General features: G+C 37.6%; 1 protein-coding gene across 5 annotated transcripts in view; it reads left to right on the top strand.

Annotated features, from left to right (window-relative positions):
- The window catches only part of DDC (dopa decarboxylase), a 69,845-nt gene that overhangs the window by 44,940 nt on the left and 4,807 nt on the right, over nt 1–20,098 (top strand). For all 5 annotated transcript variants that reach the window (XM_027878980.1, XM_027878983.1, XM_027878978.1 and 2 more), the window contains exons 10-13: nt 5,359–5,435; nt 9,222–9,241; nt 9,948–10,046; nt 16,708–16,809. In XM_027878980.1, coding sequence (XP_027734781.1) covers nt 5,359–5,435; nt 9,222–9,241; nt 9,948–10,046; nt 16,708–16,809 — 298 coding nt within the window. The remainder of the gene's footprint in view (nt 1–5,358; nt 5,436–9,221; nt 9,242–9,947; nt 10,047–16,707; nt 16,810–20,098) is intronic.

The raw sequence follows: 20,098 nt of genomic DNA, 5'->3' as shown, positions 1-20,098 counted from the left end.
AAATGAAAAAAAGGAAGGAAAAACTGAATGTTAAAAAGAAGACTCCAAAACGTCATGCAGAGATAGGTCACCTTATTTAAAAGAAGAATAAACGTGAGACAGTAATCACTCAGTTGCTTTTGGTTAACCTTCAGCTCTTTTAATATCCCCAGAAAAGGTGACTTTTTAGGTGACATTTTTTACATAAATATTTTAGCTGATATAGGTATTTCAAATATTCCAAGCCATTATGGTCTTTTTTTCTTTTCCTTAGGGTAAATGGCTTACATTTTGACCCTAATTCATCAGTAGTGGCAGTGATAAACCTATCACTCCAGTTTATAATTACCTCATAACATGCTGTGTCTCTGTGTATTTGGAAATAGGAAAACAAAGAAACAAACTCCTTTGCTAGTTTCTCCTTTCTTTTTCCCTTTACTCAAAGATTTGTTAAAAAAAATAGCCACCTGCAAGTAAGACAGTACACTATGATTCTCTTTAGTGTTTGTAGAACAATTAGGGTACAGTCTAGTCCCTAAAGTTTAATTTCTCATTAATTCTGCTTTCCCTGAAAAACCCATGGAACTATGTTAAAAGTGTTTTACCTGGCTTTCCAGGAAAACAAGGTATATCCAATCCCACTGTGACTTCCATCTCAGGTGATTTAACTACTTCTTAGCAAAGCTTAGAATGTTTGTTTTTGTAGATAGGAAGATTCCATTGCAAGGAATCTCAAGGGACTTTACAAGGTCTCCTTACTCAAAGTTTTAGTACTACAGCCATACAGGCTTCATTTCAGCAAGGCATTTATGTATAGACGTTATTCACTTAATAAAGAATGAAATGTACACTTAAACTCTTTGACTTGAAGCCAAAACCACTGTCCAGCTAACTCTAGGACCCATGTTCAAAATTTACCTCTCTTACCAACTATTACACTGCCTAAAAAGGTGAAATTTGATAAGAAAGGATGAAGAAACATGGTGAGAAAAAGTAATTGTGAAGGATACATAGTCCTCTTAGGATCCATGGGAAGTATTAAGCATGATATTGTAGTAACATGGAAAGAGTTCAGTGAACACTGAACATCATTTCAGGATCAAAGTAATATGAGTTCCTTTGATGGGCAGGCTTCTAAATAACCCAGGCTTCTCAGCACTTCCCCCAGTAAACACTTGCATTTCTTTTCGCTGCTGATTAAGATAGTCTAGCCATTAGATCTATAATGTAATTATTTAACTACTCAGTGCAATATGTGGCACTGATATAATTTTGGATTTGGAGGCAATTTCATTATAAACCTTTTGTAAAATATTCTCAGTCTTCTTGATGTACAGAAAAGAGCAGTCAATTTCCTAGAAAAAGAAATTTAATATGGCCTTTCCAAGAAGTGCATATTTTCCATACTCAAGAGTCCTTTAGAGACTTTGCCTTGAAACTACCAGTCAGTTTTGCCTCACTTGTTCAATTGCTACTCTGGAATATTATAAAGTGGGAAGAAGTGTCTTCATTCAGAGAGAGTGAAAATAATAATCTTTCAAAGTCTTGGTATTCTTGGGTTTTTATTACTCTTTTCAGGGCTTAAGTCTTAACTTTTGGTTGGGAAGGGTGTTTTAGTATTTGGAAGGAAGGTGCTTACAGAAAATGCTTATCTGTAGATCACAGAGCACAGAATGGCTAAGGTTGGAAGGGAACTTAAAGATCATCTAGGTCCAACCAAGTGTATGGTTTCGAAGCCATGTATCTCTTCTGTTTCAGTCTCTCTAATACTGCTTAGCCTATTAACTGTGTCTTGTAATTCAACCACCTGCTGCAACAGGTAATCAACCTGGGCACACTCTGTGCAGGTACCAGCCTTTTCTCCAGTAGAAGTATCTGGGTATCCATTGCAAACTGCCACCTGTACTGATGTCTCCTTCCTTACCAGTTCAGTCTGGGCTTGAGCAGCAGTCTTCTCAGGGGTTATCTAGTTTGGCTCTGAGGTGAGTGCCCACCATTATGGAACAGACCTACAGCACTCAGCCCTCTGGTGTGCACCTCCTGAGCACTCAGCACTTACCTGAGGTGTGGACCTACTTGCAGGTTGCAGCACCCTTCCTGCATTCCCTGCTTACATGAACTGCCACTCAAACTGCCATGTCACATCCTTCTGATGTAATCCTTCATTTGGCCATGGGTATTTGCAAAGTAAATTAAGAACACCACTCCTGTCACAGAATCACAGAATATGCTAAGTTGGAAGGGATCCACAAGGATCATTGAGTCCAACCCTTAGCCCTGCACAGGACCATCCCAAGAGTCACACTATGTGCTTTAGAGTATCATCCAAATTCTTCCTGACTTCTTTCAGTCTTAGTGTTGTGACCACTTCCCTGGGGAGCCAGTTCCAGGACTCAACCACCCTCTGGGGAAAGAACCTTTTTCTAATATTCAACCTAAAGCTTCCCTGACACACTTTGGGCCTTTCCTTCAGGTGCTGTCACTGGTCAGCAGAGAGAAGAGATCAGTGTCTGCCCCTCCTCTTCCCCTCATGAGGACATTGTAGACTGCAACGAGGTCTCCTGTCAGTCTCCTCTTCTCCAGGCTGAACAGACCAAGTGCCCTCAGCCACTCCTCATACGGCTTCCCCCCAAGGCCCTTCACCATCCTTGTTTCCCTTCTTTGCATATTCTTTAATAGCTTAAAATCTTTCTTATATTGTGGTGCCCAAAACTGCACACAGTATTTAAGGTGAAGCCACCCCAGTGCAGAGCAGAGTGGGACAATCCCCCCCTCAACCAGCTGGTGATGCTTTGCTTGATGCCCGCCCTGGACACGGTTGGCCCTCCTGGCTGCCAGGGCACTGCTGACTCATATCCAACTTGCCTTCGACCAGGATCCCCAGGTCCCTTTCCGTGGCACAGCTTTCCAGCACCTCATTCCCTAGTCTGTAGGAACATCTGAGGTTGCCTCACCCCAGGTGCAGAATCCAGCACTTTTCCTTCTTGCACTTCATATGGTTGGTGATTGCCCAACTCTCTAATTTTTTGAGGTCTCTCTGCAGGGCCTGCCTGCCTTCAAGGGAGTCAACAGATCCTCCCAGTTTTGTGTCACCTGCAAACTTGCTTTATATCCCTTCCAGTCCTGTGTCCAAATCATTTATGAAGATGTTGAAGAGCACAGGGCCCAAGATGGAGCCCTGTGGAACCCCACTAGTGACAGGTCACCAGTCTGATGTCACCCAATTCACTATTACCCTCTGTGCTTGACCCGTGAGCCAATTGCTCACTCACCTCATGATGTGTTTATCCAGCTCTTTTTCCCATCTGAGACAGATGCAACCTGTCAGGTGTCAGTGGACCAGGTGTTGAGTAGATCATCCCATTTGTGGTCAAAAACTACAGAATTTGTCCAGTTATACCAACCCCAGAGCCACTCATTGACCTGATGGATCTGCCTATTCCTATCAGTATTATTCCTCTTTACTGGAAGAATTGAGGAAACTGTTCACTACCTGTGCTCCTTATCCCTCTACAATTGTCCCAGGGCCCTGAAATCTCTTTTGATTGCCCTTGGACTTCTCTTTGTTATTTCATTGCTGCCATTTTGAACAACCAATGGCACATAGTAATCAGAGGGCCTTACTACACTGGAGTTTGCCAGTAATGTCCAGACCACACAAGCACTTACTGCGAACTTTAAATACATAGGGCGAAATCTAGGCATGGTGTATAGAGGTGCAACTCAAGTGGTTCGTACACATTGATGTCCAGGCTTCGGATTTATTTTAGTAATCCTTTTAGATAGTTTTTCATGGTTGCCAGATTAAGACCTGTGAAATCTCCTTTTAAAAAAGCAGTGACATCACCAAAGAAGTACAAGATGGCAGCATTTTTATGTCTTCTAAACTAGATGTTCCTACTGAGTAGTTATCTGTTCCATTGTTAAACAGAGAAGAAATTAAGCTGTTACAAAACAAATAAGTACATTGATTGTAATTTGGATTAGAATTACAGAATGAGCTAATGAAACACGAATATATCAAAGTAATCAAGCATATCAAATAAACTACAGTAGAACAATTTAAGGTTTGTAAAAAATATTTACCCTAATTAAACCTGCTTTCAGTTTCTTCCTTCTCTCCACAAGACATTTCCATCACACAAATAAGTTATTGTTTTTATTGAGAACATTCTGAAAGTTTGTTGCTATTTTCATGTGCATGAGCTTACTTATCTTCAACTACGTACTTTCCATACCTGAAGGAAAGCATTTAGCTGTTAACCTTGGTACTTCCCTGGCCATTAGTCATAGAGAGGCTTTTTGTTTGTTTGAATAAGATGTTTTATGACCACAGCCTAGATGTGAATGAGAGTTGGGAGTATGTACTGTCTTGTGCATTTATAAATGCACAGTAAAATACTGGAAATTAGATTTTTCCTTAGAAATTTACAATTTTACATTAAAACGTTAAAACACAGGAAAAAAAAGGTTTGGACTTCGGTCATTTAGAGTATTCCCGTGTTGATACAACTTTTGCTTACTTTGTAATATATTTATAGGCCTAATATAATGATGCAGCAGTCTTTCCCTTTTTTGATTTATGGTTTCTTCTTCTTCTGCCTCTATAAACCCCAACATATGTGGAGGTGAGTCAGTCTTACACAGTGTGAAGCATGAACGAGAAAAAAAACTTGTTATTAACCATTGGCAAAACATAGCTTATTCTCTCTAAAAGGGACATACTGGCTTTTGAACCTCAGTCCAGTCACACCACTCCTAGCTGGCAATAGTAAGGTATGCTTCTCAGTGTTACATTGTGCTGTAGCATGTCTGTCAGTAACTGTGTATTGGATCCAGCTAAGGGGATGGTGGTACAAGAGGGAAGCCTGAGTCTGGACCGGGTGGCTTGTCCCTACCAGTGGCTGCAGCATGGAGAGACAGCGGCCAGCATCCACAGAGCTTCCCTGTGGCTGTGCACGGTGTTTAGAAAGCAACAGCTCTTCCCACGCAGCTTTGTACTGCAGTAATTTCAAGACAACTTCTGTTGACTGCAAACATTAACATTGCTTCAGCTAGTCTCACATTCTGGTGTGAGTGTCTATCACCATAAAAAGATCCTCTATGTCTGTTTCTTGTCTGTTTTTAAATATGCAGTCGTGCAGTCATGCTGCCCGTTCCTGCTGAGCCTTACACTTAACTACTTGTAAGTACAGTACTGATATGGCTGTGAAAAAGCACTGAAAATGGCACAGGCTGTGCTCAGGAAATATGCCAGTTTAAACACATTCAGTTTGACTTCACTCCTTGTGGAAATATAATCTCTTAAATTTCTATTCCTAAATTTCTCAATTTGACTTTTTTTCTTTTTTTTTTTTTTTTTTCTTTTTTTATATACAGGGTGAAAAAAAGATCAGATTTAATAGGTGCCTTTAAATTAGAACCTCTTTACCTGCAGCATCACCATCAGGAGTCTGGTAATTTTACAGTTAAATGAGATCATTGCTATTTTGTTCGCACATTGATATTTAATGGAAAAAAAGGACTTAAGGTGAAAACTGAAATTCTTAAAACCACCTAAGTTGTTTAGGAGCCTATTTTCATTTTCTGAGTGCCTGAGGGAGTTAAGCTTATTAAAGTGCAAGTATTTGTTTAATGAGATTTTAGTTAGTTAAAAGAAATAGAAAGAAAGTAATTTTATAAAGCATTATATTACTCTTTTTGTACTGGGATTTCCCCAGTTGCAGACTTACCATTGATTCCTTATAGGAGTGTTGAGAAAATTCTTTATGGTCTTTTGGCTGTCAGATAAACATATTACTGGGTGCTGTGTTTCAAGTTCCTTAACCTGCCTTCCCCAACATATCATTCTCCAGAATGGTTTCAGGATCTAATTTGGTTTTAAAGTCTGTGACTTTTTTCTTAGCTATTTGTGTAATCCCTGATTCAGATTTTTCAAAAACCCACGTAAGGAGCAAAAACTCCCAGAAGCCACAAAGAAGACGCTGTCTCTGCTATATTTTTGAGTGATAGCTTTCTGTGACATCATCCTGTAGCTCTCATGTTCTTACGCTGGCTGTAGAGGAAAGCAGTAAGAGCGGACTATCAGTCTTGTAAAAAATGCTTATGAAAGCTCTTCACAAAATGCTCCCAAAGACCTTACAAATCTTAGGCTCTGTACAAAGCTCCTTAATGGATTAGTGCTGCTCCTGCACGTACCTAGAAACGGCAGAGTGATATTTGCCATCTTGAAGCCCATTTTTACACATTTGGTTATTACCTGAATAATTGTGAAGAAGGTCACAGCAGTGCAGGGTCAACATGTGGTGGAAGTTCTCTCATAACTTTCTCAAGAGGGTGAATCATACGTGGATGCTCTTACCGTACACTCAATCTCATATTTTTCCTGGAATTGTTGGTCCCGATCTGCGTTCAGAAGTGTATCCTGAGTACTTTTATCTTCTCTCTGTTATGGCTATGAACTACCATCCAGAATTCCACCATTCACTAAAAAGCCCTAGGAAAAAATGGATTCCTGTGCCTTAATCCTGAACTGGCATAAATCTTGCATTTTATTTCTTTTGTCCATTTCTAAGCAATGCAAATAGAGAACAGTGCAGTAAACAGGAACATGCAGTAATTCTGGAGCTGAGGTTCATCCTCTAAAAGCTATAATTGTTAAGAAAATAATATGTAGGGTTTTTTTTGCCTTTTTAAATGAAAAAGACAAGTTACAGCAAATACATTTAAGGCACAAGCTTTTACATACGTTAAAAATATCTACATACTTTAAAAATATTTCTTTTCAGGAGAAAAAAATCCAGCCTTAAAGTGAAAATATGTTCTTGTGACAACTGACAGTGCTGATAAAAGAGCCTCAGACCTTCCCCAGGTTAAATAACACCATGAGAAAATCAAGCCTTTGTCAAAAGTAGGGTGTCATTAGTAAGGATATCTAGTTGACCTGAAAACTTTATCACTTCAGTTATATAAAAAGTTGTTCAGCCTTCATCTTGCCTTCAGAAGCAGTGAGAACATGTTATATGATCTGACATAATGATTTCAAAGAGATCAGCTGATTAATAGCAGCCTAGTAATGCTAATTTTTTTCTATTCTCTATTCTCATTTAGTATCAATTTTTGCAAGGAGTTGGACAACACTTTTCAAATGCAAATGTCTCTAGTTAAACTTCCAACCCACACTTATGCCTTCAATAAATGTAGTCAAATTTGCTACACATTTACTACACAAAGGTGCTACAGTCCCTATTGATCCCTATGTGATTTATGAGATGTCAGCACTCCTGGAAGTATGGCTTGTCTAATGGAGGGCCTTATTTTCTGAATACGTCTCAGATCTGAGAATTCCCATCATGGTTTACAAAGCAAATGAAGTAGTATTTTTGAATTCACTCATCTCTCACTCAGGAATTTAAATGAGTGGAAAAATATCTCTATCTGTGAGCAATTACTCTTAATAACCATATGGCAATTATGTGTGTCCCCAAGGGGAAAGTCTTTATTTTGTCATTAATTATAATTTTATGTGATTTGCATCATCTCACCAGGAAGATTACACTAGCTTGCCTGACAGCCCAGGATATAGGTCAAATCCTAATGGCAGTGTTAGAAGAATGCATCTTTATACTTCATTGTGAACACTACATATGCTCCCACAATGCAATTTCTCCTGGTTAAATACAGATGTAAGACTAAGGCTTGTAATCAAGGAATCAAGGACTAAGCATTGATTACATTCTGCTTCACAGCTTGTGAAAGGCGTTGTTGTGTATCATTAGACATAGCCCCTTGCAGGAGCGTAGGATTATTTATCTGTCACCAGTTGCTTTCCTCTCTTTGCTACCAGTCTTGCAGCTTTCAAACAGAAATGGCTGCTACAATGCAGAAGAATATGAATATTATCAGTTTACCTCGTTGAGGTAAAAAAAAAAAAAAAAAAAAAAGCTGAGACAGCCACATTCATTTCCTGAAGTCTAGGAACAGGTTAACGATTGTTGGTTGGTGGGTGTGTGTTTTTACCACCTGGAAACCAACACAGTAACAGGTTCAAGAACCCACTGACTATCTGTTACAGGGAAAGAAGGACCATGTTTTTTCCTATGTTTTGGCTGCATAGATGAGAGAACGTCAGCAAGAGAGCTTGTAAGACAGGAAATAGTCCTTTTTTTGCTGGTTTTTTATTATCTCCTAGGAAACATAAAGCCTGAAAATTATGTAAATGACATAGACTGGTCAAATTCAGATGCTACAGTTCTATATAGTACCTTGCAGTTCACAATTCCATGAGCACTTAGCATTTGCCCTAGGAATTCAAGTACATACTTTCCCATGAAGCTTATACGCCATGGCAGAGTAATAAAGCAGAAAAAGGAAGCTAAGCAGATGTTTCCTAAAGAAATACTTTAAATTATACATCTCTTAAATTTCTGTCGCTGACTTACAGCAAGTAACTATGTTACAATTCCCTTTACTATGAAATCAGTTTAATTACCTTATTACAAAAAAAAGTAGATTCGTCTTGACACTGTATGTTTATATAAAGGATAATTAATAATGCCCTCTACTTGCCTCTCTGGACTGCTTTGTGGCTTGGTCAGTCTGTGTTTGTAATGAGCTTTCACTGCAACAAATGAAAAGCCATAAAAAGTACAGACTACTATTGTCCAAGCAGGAAGAGGTCAAACTCTGAGTAAATTTTTCCAGTCACTTATTAGACATGCTGAAGAATTAGCAACAAATATGAGTATAAAAGGTAGTTAGAAGTGGATTATTTTAAGTTCCCAGTTCACTAGGCTAAAGGTAAATGACATTTCACAGCAGAGGATGAGTGATGAAGTGAGTTTTGGGATTCTGCAAATTGTTTAAAACAAAATTAATGGTAGTTGTTTTATCTGCTGCTTGTTTTCCTTACAAGAAGAAAATAAACATAGTATTTGGTCTGTCATCTCCACAGCATCTGCAGTATAAAAGAAAGGAAAATTGTATTTCTTCTCTAAAAGGGCTTAATTTGTTAGTGGTATATTCTGACTAGCTAGGGAATAAAGGTTATTACAAGCAACTTCATTTAACATGCTGCCAGCTATCCTAGTAGTTACTTAGTGGTCCTGTTGATACTGATGATGCTGAAATTTGTACCAGATGTAAAGTATAGCTAAGATACAGCTTTTTAATTAACATTAGAATGATTGAAGGCTTTGGCAATTGCGATGATGCAATGTGAACATTTTTTCTTTGATTTCCAGGTCTTGTAACAGATTATCGGGTAAGTACAGCATCAGTGTAATAATTAATACTTGTATACACTTATATATACTTGTATATACTGATATTTTCAGAACTTTTATTTTCCATTACTATCATAAACCTAAAAAAATTTATGTTTCTTTCCAAAAAGGATGCAGCTTGCTAAATTTTTAACATTCCTCAAACTGAAATTTTAAACTCTGTTTTTTTGAAAACCAGATTGTTTAAAAGCAGAAATTGTCTTCATGTGCAATATCTCAAGGTTCAGGCAGTAGAAAGAAATGTCCTAAAGTTGTGTTGTTTTTTTTTTTTCTTTATCATAGTGAGTATCACAATTTAAAAATAAAAATAAAAGCATATGCATTTTTAATCTTTAACCCATGGAAGCATTGTTGTTTTGAAATGGAAAAAAGGCCTGTCATTATAGATGCTAGCCGTGCAACTGCAAACAAGCCAATGTAACAAGCTTCCAACATACTTATTTTTCTAAAGCCTTTGAGGAGAATCCAGGATGCACAAATATAATTTGATTTGCCATGTGACCCTTCCGTTCTGACACCAGGGCATTAAAACAGGAATAGATATTCCTACTATTATTTGACCCACCTCTAGGAACTGCCTGTGGCAATGTGGTTCACTTCAAAACTGTTATAGAATATAGTTTCTGCTGCAGCACTGCAGCGGTGACTCCTAACACGGGCGCCCTCTCTTCTCGTTGGTTGCAGCACTGGCAAATCCCCCTGGGCAGGAGGTTCCGCTCCCTGAAGCTTTGGTTCGTGCTGAGGATGTACGGGGTCAAGGGGCTGCAGGAGCACATCCGCAAGGTGATTTGCTTTCTTGGGTGATTTGTGGTGGGCAGGCAAGGGAAAGTGAACTGGCTGGCTGCCTGTCTACTTTCCATGACTTCTGTACACATCAGAAAGCACAGGCAACAGTTTGAGGCAGCTCAGTTCAATAGCTGGGGCTGCTCGTTTGCCCCACGTAAGGTCACAATTCCATATGACGGCAGGATCAAAGCTGTCATCCATTTCATGTTAATCTTTAGGGAAGACAAGTCTAGGAATTTAGAATTTCTACAATATGGGACTATAGTTCCCTCGTGATTAAGCCAGAGCACACTCATGGTTTTATTGTGGAAACACATGTATATTCATTACTTCTTTATCTTATCAATGTGCATGCATTGATAGCATGTTTAGATTATGATTATGGGATACAGTGACTTATTTGGCATGTCTACTTCTGCTGCTGCTGCTTTGTTTCCTGTTTAAAATGCATATTTTATTTTAAAAAAAGAATGTGTACAATTTACAGTTTGTTACCATTGATATAAGTACTACGTTTATTCTTGGTGTAAAAAGAAGGGGTTTTTAATCACTAAAAAAACCATCTGGCGCCAGTCTAAATTATATATATACTTCCTCTGTAGCAGTAAAGTAAAATTCAAGCATACCTTTCATCTTTATGAAGTTTAGGGAAACTTCCAGTTAGGGGAGACCCATGACTTGGCTCTAAATATTTACAAAAATATCCATTAGCTAAAGGTCTGGTCTAGCTTACCAACCTCCCTGCAGACACGCATTTAGTACTACATATTGGGGTACTAAACAGAAGAATTCCTAAAAAAGACTTTTTCCACTCTTGTAAAATCAATGTGTGAGGAAGTCTCTTTTGATTTGGAAAGGTTCTGGGATGGAGAATAAGATTGATCCTTATTTTAATCACAGTATAATTTTCAATGGACTCTCCAAATATCAAAATTAGATTTTTATTCTTAATGAGGCTTTCAGAAATAAATTTTGGCAGCTGCGGAATCCTGATGTACTGTCATCCTTATGTCAATCTGATATGTATCCTTCTGATGAAAAATTGATATGAGGTTTGTTATCACTTTATTTTTCTATCATTACCATTCCCAGTGGGATTCTCTCTCAGGTTAGATTTCTGAAGACTGCAATTATTTCAGTGTGTTGCCATGTTTTTAAGTAGGGCTAAATCTCTCAATGGGAAAATGGGCTTGGAAGCCTCATATCAATTGCATGGCCTTTTGGTTTTCACAGGTCAGTATTTACATTCAACAAATTCCCTCTTTCCCTGTCTCCCAGATATTTCTCTGACGGTCCAGCCATATAATCACATCTGAAGACCAAGTTTTGAAATTTGAACAATACAGTTCAGGAAGGCTAAGCAAATCAATCTTTTCTTAAAAATATTGACTCCAAGATAAAACCTTATTTGTGAAGGTAATTCAGATAAATAGATTTCCAAGGGCTTGTGTATGTTTTATATTTCATTAAGGACTACATTGTTCTCCAGTGTAGATATAAAAATAAGTTATGAAAGGACAAGAGGGATAATTAAGTACGGAATTTGGCTAACTGTATACTTCTTCAAACTGGAACCATTAGTTTCTTCTCACCCCCTGCTCATTTCCCCCAGTGAATGCTGGTTTGATTCAGTGGAATCCAGAGCACCTTTTTTTTTTAAAAAAACCCAGTAATTTCTATCTCTAGTAAGCCTCTTTGAAATTAAATTTGAAGAAATAATTGCATTTCATTTGCTCCCTGCTTTAGCAGAATTTAAGATCTCTCTTCTGAGTTTTCAGATATGTATATTTTCAGATATCAGTAACTGCAAAATAAAAATTAGAAATGTGTTTCATATCTTGCACATTTTACTCTCAGAAAGTTTTCTGAGCTCCAGATACACTGTGATGGCTTTACTTTGGACGGAGTAGCAATGAAGTATGTAAACCAGCCTGACACTTTTTTGTATTTTCAAACCCATAGATAAGCTTCCAAACGAAAACTAATCTTGATTTTAACTTCACTTGTTAACTGCACTTTAATATTGCTTATCCCAGTGCCTGGCCTTGAAAAATTTCTTTCTTTTAAACATGTTGTAGCTGAGCTTATAAAAATCCCAACATAGATGCTGTGATCACCTAGGGGAAAAAAAAAAAAAAAGGACAATTCAGTTCCTAAGTGGTGGAAAACTGTGGGAAGATCTATGCAATGTTTATAGATTTCTAGTTAGGCTTCTTTTGTGCAGCCAGGTATTACTTACAAAGTGATTGGAGATTTTGAATAGTGATGAGGTTCTGACATGATATAGGGGGAAAAACCACTTGTATATTCTTAAGAAGCCACCCTATTTGTTGTGTAATTAGCAAGATTCTATATGGAAAACCAAAGACATCTGCAACAGACTCTTCATAACTTTTTCTTTTCCTGGATCTAAACTATCACAAAAATTATTTTTCTCTTTCTGTCTTCTTTTCTTCCCCTTTTTTTATTACTATGTTTTAAGAAAAAGATGTTTGTTATCTTTGCAGCCTTAAGGTTTATATCAAATGACTCGATAACCACTGCAACCTGGCATTTGCTTGAGGATGGCATTTAGGAACCAAAATATTCCTGGGACATGAGTGTGTGTGCCTTGGATTTAGATACAGTAATTTTTTTATTTTCCAAACATTTGTTATGCACTCCTCTTGCACACAGCATGTCATATTAACCTACTGCAAAGTATAGGTTTCAAAGCAGCGGTAAAGGGGAGAACAGTCATCTCTGAAGGATGTGGGGAGAAACAAATACAACTTTTGGAGGTAAGTCCCAAAGCCACAGAGAAGATGTACAAAGAGGGTGAAACCAACAACAGTAATGGTCTTCTGGACTGATTTCAACCACTCCAAGACAGTATAAATGTGAAACTCAAATGGCCCATTTGTAAACGGCCCATTTGCAAACTGCTTGACCATCTATTACTCCTTTGTTGGTTTAAGTCCTCTCCAAGGGCTCATAAGTAATTTGAGAAATTTAGGAGTTAGTGTGCTTTTGTATGCAATCTCTATGAACATTCTGACTCAGCTGAATCCTCCGTAGGACTAGAAGTTATCAGATTACCACATGCCTCTTTCTTCACCAAGGATAATGAATTCCATTAAAAATTAACAGCGGAGTCCAAGAAACTGGAACTGTAAAGAACAGCAATGCCAGACATAGCATTTCAGCAGGGGAGTGGCACAGTCCAAGTGGCTGTTGAGAAGACTCTTTTGACAGCATTTTCCTTCAGAGTGTAGTGGGATGCAAGCTAAGGCAGGCAAAGAGGTAAAGTCTGTAGGAGGAAAAGTATGAAATGATCAAGACTAGGCTGTTGTGCTCATTTGCATGTACACAGTAGTGTACTCTGATGCTTCAGAGAAGCTCCCTGCAATTAAAAGCTGTTTTGGCTCTTGAAGGCTTTGCCCAAAAATTAAAATTCAGTTTAAACATTTCAGTGAAGAAGGATTCATATTTATATTCACAAATACACATACAGAAACACAGATTTTTAAAATAGGGACCACATCTTAATGCCTCACATGTTTTCTGCTCCTATTATTGATTATGTAAGACATTTCCCTTAATCTTAAATAACCAAATTAATTAGATCTCTCTGTTGTTTCCCTTCTCACTGCAGAAGAGCAAGGGTTATTTACCTGAGATAATAGTGACACATAAAAATTCCTTACAAGTTTCTTTTCTTCAATCAGGTAAATGTCACTGTGAAGAGCAGGGCTGATATTCTGTTCCTGTAGAGCAAGACATTTCAGGACACTCACACTGTCCATGTGATTCCACTTTGAGATCCCTGTGATGAAGGGGATTGTCCAAATCCCTAAATCATAGAATCATAGAATGACTTGGCTCGGGAGTGACCTTAAAGATCATCTATTTCCAACTCCCCTGCCATGGGCAGGGACACCATCCACTTGACCAGTTTGCTCAGATGATACTGCTAGAAACAGTATGTTAGCTGGTTTCTGTATGTCCACGTTTTTGCTCAATTACATGACACGGTTAAATAAAATAAATTTGAAAGATTAAATAATATTTGAATGCCAGCTTTAAGTTAATGGTGCTAGGGACACAGCCTGAGACAGATGCCAAAAACAAAAGCCCTTGGAGGATTAAAATATCCAAGCTTGGTATGTACACATTCAGCAGAAAACTGAGAACAGCCTATCAGTTTTTTACCTCTTCTTCCTTCCTATCCTTGGCTGCAGTGTCTGCAGTTCTGCAAACAGGACTTTATTTTCACAGTGTTGTCTTGAAAAGTTGAAGCACTAAAGCCACACATGTCCTCCTGTGAGTTATTGCAGTGCTTATGTCCAGAGTGTGGGTGCAACTTTTGGCTGCACTGAGGAAGCTGTGATACCTAAAAGCCCTTCGGTTTTACAGAGTTTGAACTTCCAGGGTTAATAATATTTAACTTTACTGTTGCAGCAATCTTGGTAAGAGCAATTCAGGACAATAGCTAACAGTTCAAAGGTGCAGAGCCTTGGGTAACTGTATTTAAGCAAAGCTTTCCATGTGAAACTCCAGTTAAATCACCACTTTCTCTCCTTACAGTTCTGTAAAATCTAAAACTCTTGGTGCCCCCCAGTGTCTTTACCAATTATTGCTACTTTTTGAGACTAGCCCTGAATAAAAGTACTTGCATCCCTTCATAAATGCAAAATACTTTTAAGGTTTTGCTTTGCGACTTGCTGAATACTTTCTATTTCCCCTTGCTTTTATTTCTTTCAAATTCTTGACAAATCCTTTACTGCAAAAAGTGGACATAAATACCTGCTATAAAATGTACAGGATGGGTCCAGAGCTTTCTTGTACAAACTTCTCGTAGTAAGCCAGATCTTAAATGTTTGTTTTATTCAGTTCTTACCCAGATAAATTTTGATGAAACACAGCTGATTATATTCAGCTGAACAGTTGTGAAATTCCCATCTCATTGAACATGATCTGTTTTGTGGGTTTGATTTCCAAGGCACAGTATATGCAGTGTAGAATTTTGCAGTCTTTTAACATGCTTGGTTAAAGCAGTAGACCGTGAGGATAGGAGGAGACAGTGAAAGACCATTATTACACACATGCCTATTTTGCATATGTTTTCCATGTGTTTATGCATATAAGTATCTGTATGTATACAGATACTTCTGGTCGGTTTTTGTAGCTCTAAACTTATGCTCTTCATCTTAGCAGAACATTCAAATGCCCTGGAAAGGACTGGGCATTTTATTGGTCTCATTCCTGGCTCAAAGAGCTTTTAGGCTAATTTTAGAGGGAGATGATAAGTGAATGTAACAAACAGCAGAGAGGAAGTGGTAACAACAAGAAGATTGGCTGGTTGTGTAGGATACCAGAATGCCCAATGTGAAGGTTTTGAAGCAATATTTTGATTCAATATAAACTATGTTTTTCTATTTGCAGAAATAAAATAAAAAACATCAGAAAGCTATGATTAAGATTGCAAAATGTGTTGTTTTTTCCTTTTCTGTAATTTCTGTTTAGCCTTATTCTTGTCCTTTTGGAAAAAGTTCCTGTGAGATGAAACATTCCACATTTAACCCTGGCCCAAAGTGAAATACTTCATTTTGGTTTGATATCTGTCCTTGAACTTGCAAAACGTCAAAGTGCAAAAGCAAGAAACGACATGGGCTTAGTTGTTTATTTTTGTAAAATTTTTTGCAATAATAAATATATCACAACTAAAGAACCTTTAAACGTTGTTTAGACATTTCAGATAACTTTTGGTGTAGACAGGCTATTGCATGAAGACATTTCAGATAACTTTTGGTGTAGACAGGCTATTGCATGAAGACAAACTGTAATTCTAATAGCTGGTTGCTGTTGCTGGCTTACTTTTTTTTTTTTTTTTTTTTTTAGGGTAGTGAGTATGAAGCTGATATTATAGCCAGTGAGAGGGGAACTGGATAGGTACTGCAGGTACCTTTTTTCCCAAGCAGTTTTGAATTCATTGCCAAACATAATATGAGCACTCAAGTATCACTGACTGGTGTTAAGAATTCCCAGCTGGTTGTTACCATGCCTGTTAGTATTTTTCCTATTTATTTGATTTTGGAAGAGCACTGGTTTCCTATGCTTCAAAATACTTCCTTCTGGCTTGGTGCCCAATGTCATTGTTTTATCCCCAGTAACTTATCAACAGGTTTGCTGAGATTTGCTATTCATTTTCTTGATTATACTGCCATCACCTTTCTTTTCAGCTGAAGCTGAGCACCCAGGTCAGAAGAGTGAGCAAGTTCTCCCCTTCTTCACAGATATTCTCATATTAAGTTAACTATTCTAAAAAGAGTCTCTTTCCAGCTTAATTTGCACTGGAATTGTGACAATTTTCTCTCTCTGTATCTTTGCGTTTCCCCTTTTCCCTCTGAAGTCTTTTGGACTCTAGCCATTCCCAGCCCGAACTGACAGTGGTAGAAAACCTAAAGGAGAATTATTAAAATTATTTACTATTAATCTGTTATCATATGAAATTGTGCTGGCTCAGTATGGCTCATCTGAACATAAACAGATGGTGACACGTGAATATTATCACATATCAGAAGAAGGAACAGAGAAAAGGAGTGGAAAATACTTTAGCAAACCTTTTCTCTTGATGAATCAAATTTATACAACATAGATATCTTCTTTCTCTTCTCAGCACGTCAGGCTGTCACATCAATTTAAACACTTAGTCCTTCAGGATGAAAGATTTGAGATCTGTGCTGAGGTTGTCTTGGGACTAGTCTGTTTTCGGCTGAAGGTAAGTCCTCCCATTTCTTCTGTCATGTTTTACAGCAACACAATAACCTGCAATTGAATATAGTCTTTGTAATTCATATACTTGATTATTTTTTAAGGAAAGGGAGTTCATGCAGAACAAAGCAGATTAAAGAAAGAAGCCTAAGACAATTTTGTTAAAACTTAATCAAAAACTTAAGAGAAGCTCAAGCATATTAGGACTTGGAAATATATAGTCAAGGCAAACAAATGTTGTAACCAGTCATACAAAATGACTGTTATATTCTATGATGAGATTTGATAAAGATGATTGTTTTAGTATATTTCCCTAGACATCTGTATATGATGTGTGTGTGTCTATTACATGTTTCAAGTTAATTTATTATGAGTGTATATTGAATATTCAATTTTATATTTATAATGACTATCATAGATGAAAATTGGAGTGCTAAACACTTTTTTTTTTCTTTTTAAGATTAGTTTTTCATCAACAGAACTCTATAGTCAGACATGGAAAATTTAAGCAAAATATGTATAAGAACAGGTTACATGGGAAGCCAGCTTCCCAACTGCCCTTGGTCCTGGTCTGCTTTTTATTGCTGAACATGATCCTTTTGCCCCGCTTGGCCTTTTATACCCCAAAATCTCTCAAAGTACCACATTCATTGATGTGGAGACCTTGCCTGACAGAAACTAGAAAACTCACTCTGCATTCAAAGCATAAAAGCTGCAGTAACTGGGAGAGCTCATTGTTTAATCAGACACTAAAAGGGGATCAGTGTCTTATTTTAAGTAATGAACTCATTTTATAGAGAAACTTGCAACTAAAGCCTTTGTAAAGGACTGGATGGGGACACTGAATCTGACCACCAAGCAACAATAACAACAGCACTAGTGTTTTCTAGTTCACATGATACCTAAATTAGCTTTTAGCTTTTCTGAAGGCTTGCAAGCACAACTTGGCTCCTTCTGGGTAGTGTGGTATTACAATTTGTCAAAAAATTCTTTCACCAGTCATTCAGTTGCCTCAGTTACCTGGGTTTGATGCAACTGGCTGAAGAAGCTAACAAATCTTTAATGATGAAGTAATAGTGAATTAATCTGGAACTGGAAAATGGTTTGGTTTGAATTTGTATTTATGTTGTTCAAAATAAAAGAAAAAAAGGAACTGTCCCTAAAGGATCAGACAGACTACAGAATGTGGAGTTTTTTCAGTAAGTGGACACATGAATATGATCTCTTTCCTAATAAGAACTTTTAAAAGATTTTGAGGAATCAGTTCTGTGGCTTTTATTGTTCAATAACAAGATGTTGGTTGCAGTCTGCTCTCTCACATGGAACAAGCAAACACTAGTTTTCCAGATCCAGAGACAGCTGTTAGTCAGTGTTCTGCATTTACTTTAAAGGAACAGTCCTGGTGAAATAGAGCATAGCAACACAGGAATTGTCACTTTTGATCAGACCAGTAGTTCATCTACATCTGTTCTTCTGTCCCTGATGACCCAGAGAAAGAAATAACATGTACAGGGAAAGACAATTTTACAATAGGAAGTAAATATTGAATGCCTAGCTAAGCAAGTTTTGGAAAAATGGTAGAATAAAGGCCTGATTCTACTGAAAATCAGTGTTGGAAGAGCAGTGTTTTCATTGCTTGCCTAATGGTCAAGAAAAAAAAACAACAAACCCCCCCCCAAAAAACAACTAACAAGCTTTTAAATAAAGATATTTTTATGGCTATTTTTGTAGCTTTATTTCCTTTTTTATATCACTCCTTCAAAAATCTTCCTGTGATTTTTATAATTCTTATTAAAATGCATTTTAGAAGCAGAATATTTGTAACTTTTATGTAATTACAGTAGGAATACGGGTCAGGAGACTTGAACTATATAATACTGCACAGCTGTAAAACTATGAGATATTTTTTCTTCCTTCCTTTGTTCTTGAGTAACCTTTTTTAATATATTTTTGCCTAGCTGTAACTTTTAATTTTTTACCTTTCACACTGTTGAGCAAATGGACTGATTACCTATGACTTTCATATTATAATTATTTCATCAAGTGTATCATGCCAAAGGGTTAGTTTTTGGCCTCCTTGTCATGACTACAGATAAATATAAGTCAAGCCAGTAATTTCTCCAAGGGAGTGAGAATGCTGTCTTATTGAAGCTCACAGGCTCAATCAAAGCTGGCTTCTCAAAGCTCTGGGAGAGGATTAGTCACTACTAACTTCAATTCGACGTGACACCTGAGTGTCACAGCAGCCCTAAGGTGGAGCTGTGAGAGTAGAACAGAAGAAAGATACATGAATCTTTCTCCTTCCTCCCCTCACCCCTGCCAACTTAACATCGTATAACTGCTTGTATTGCCTAAAAGCCAGTGCTGTGCATTTCATACTAAAGGCAAGGATTGTCATTTCAATAATGTATTACCTTTGATAAGAAAGCAGGACACCGTTGTCAACAGTGACTGACCCATAATAGGTGGGGACTTGCAAAACACTGAAGTTGTTCTATTTTATTAGTTAGGAGCATTACAGTTGCATAAATATCTCTTAGACGAGTAAGGCTAAGCCATGAATTTCAGGATGTCATACAAAATTCCAAAGAACTTGTGGTAAGTCAGAACAAGGTTTTGACTTTGGTCCAACTCTGTCTCTTAATATGATCCAAACCCATGAAAATTATACATTTATCCTTATTGACAATGGGAAACTGTCTGCTTTATGCTTTGGTTTTATATGGAAAGCATATGGAAAAGGCTAAGCAGGAAAGTTACAACTGCCCAGATTTTAGAGAAGGTGTTTTCTGATATGCATGTTTTTAAGAAGACCTATGCTGCTACTGTAACAAAAGTGCTGCTGAACAGACGGACTGGTCCATTTGTGACTCTTTTACCTCAGTGTTCAGTAAAGGAACACTGCAGAAAGAGGGCAGATGCTCCCAGAATCTCTTGCAATTCCATTATCTCGAGCGTAATAGAAAGTGTAAAGGTTGTGCAACAGCTAAGATACTTTCCCAAAGAATAAAATTATAGCACTCCAGATCAACCTGATATGTCCTGAACTATTATGGCAAACTGTCCAGCAAAGCTGGAGCCATCTCTCAGTCTGCTGATAACAAAGGTAGACAGAGGGGTTCCTTTAATTTGGCTAACAAAGACTGTCAAAGACACGCGGCTAGCACTTTACCCTGTGATGTTAACTCTGACAAAACTACCAAGATTTTGGGGATATCTTCATTCATTCTTTTCATTTAAAGTGATTTACTACTGTTTTTGAAAATCTGAGGACATCTTTTGTTTTTTTTTCAAAT

The sequence above is a fragment of the Empidonax traillii genome, unplaced genomic scaffold (assembly GCF_003031625.1).
Source record: "Empidonax traillii isolate 1590-97213 ecotype Southwest subspecies unplaced genomic scaffold, ASM303162v1 scaffold48:size2401408, whole genome shotgun sequence".
Lineage (NCBI taxonomy): Eukaryota > Metazoa > Chordata > Aves > Passeriformes > Tyrannidae > Empidonax > Empidonax traillii.
The sequence above is the reverse complement of the archived record's forward strand: the minus strand, read 5'-3'. Positions and strand labels throughout refer to the sequence as shown.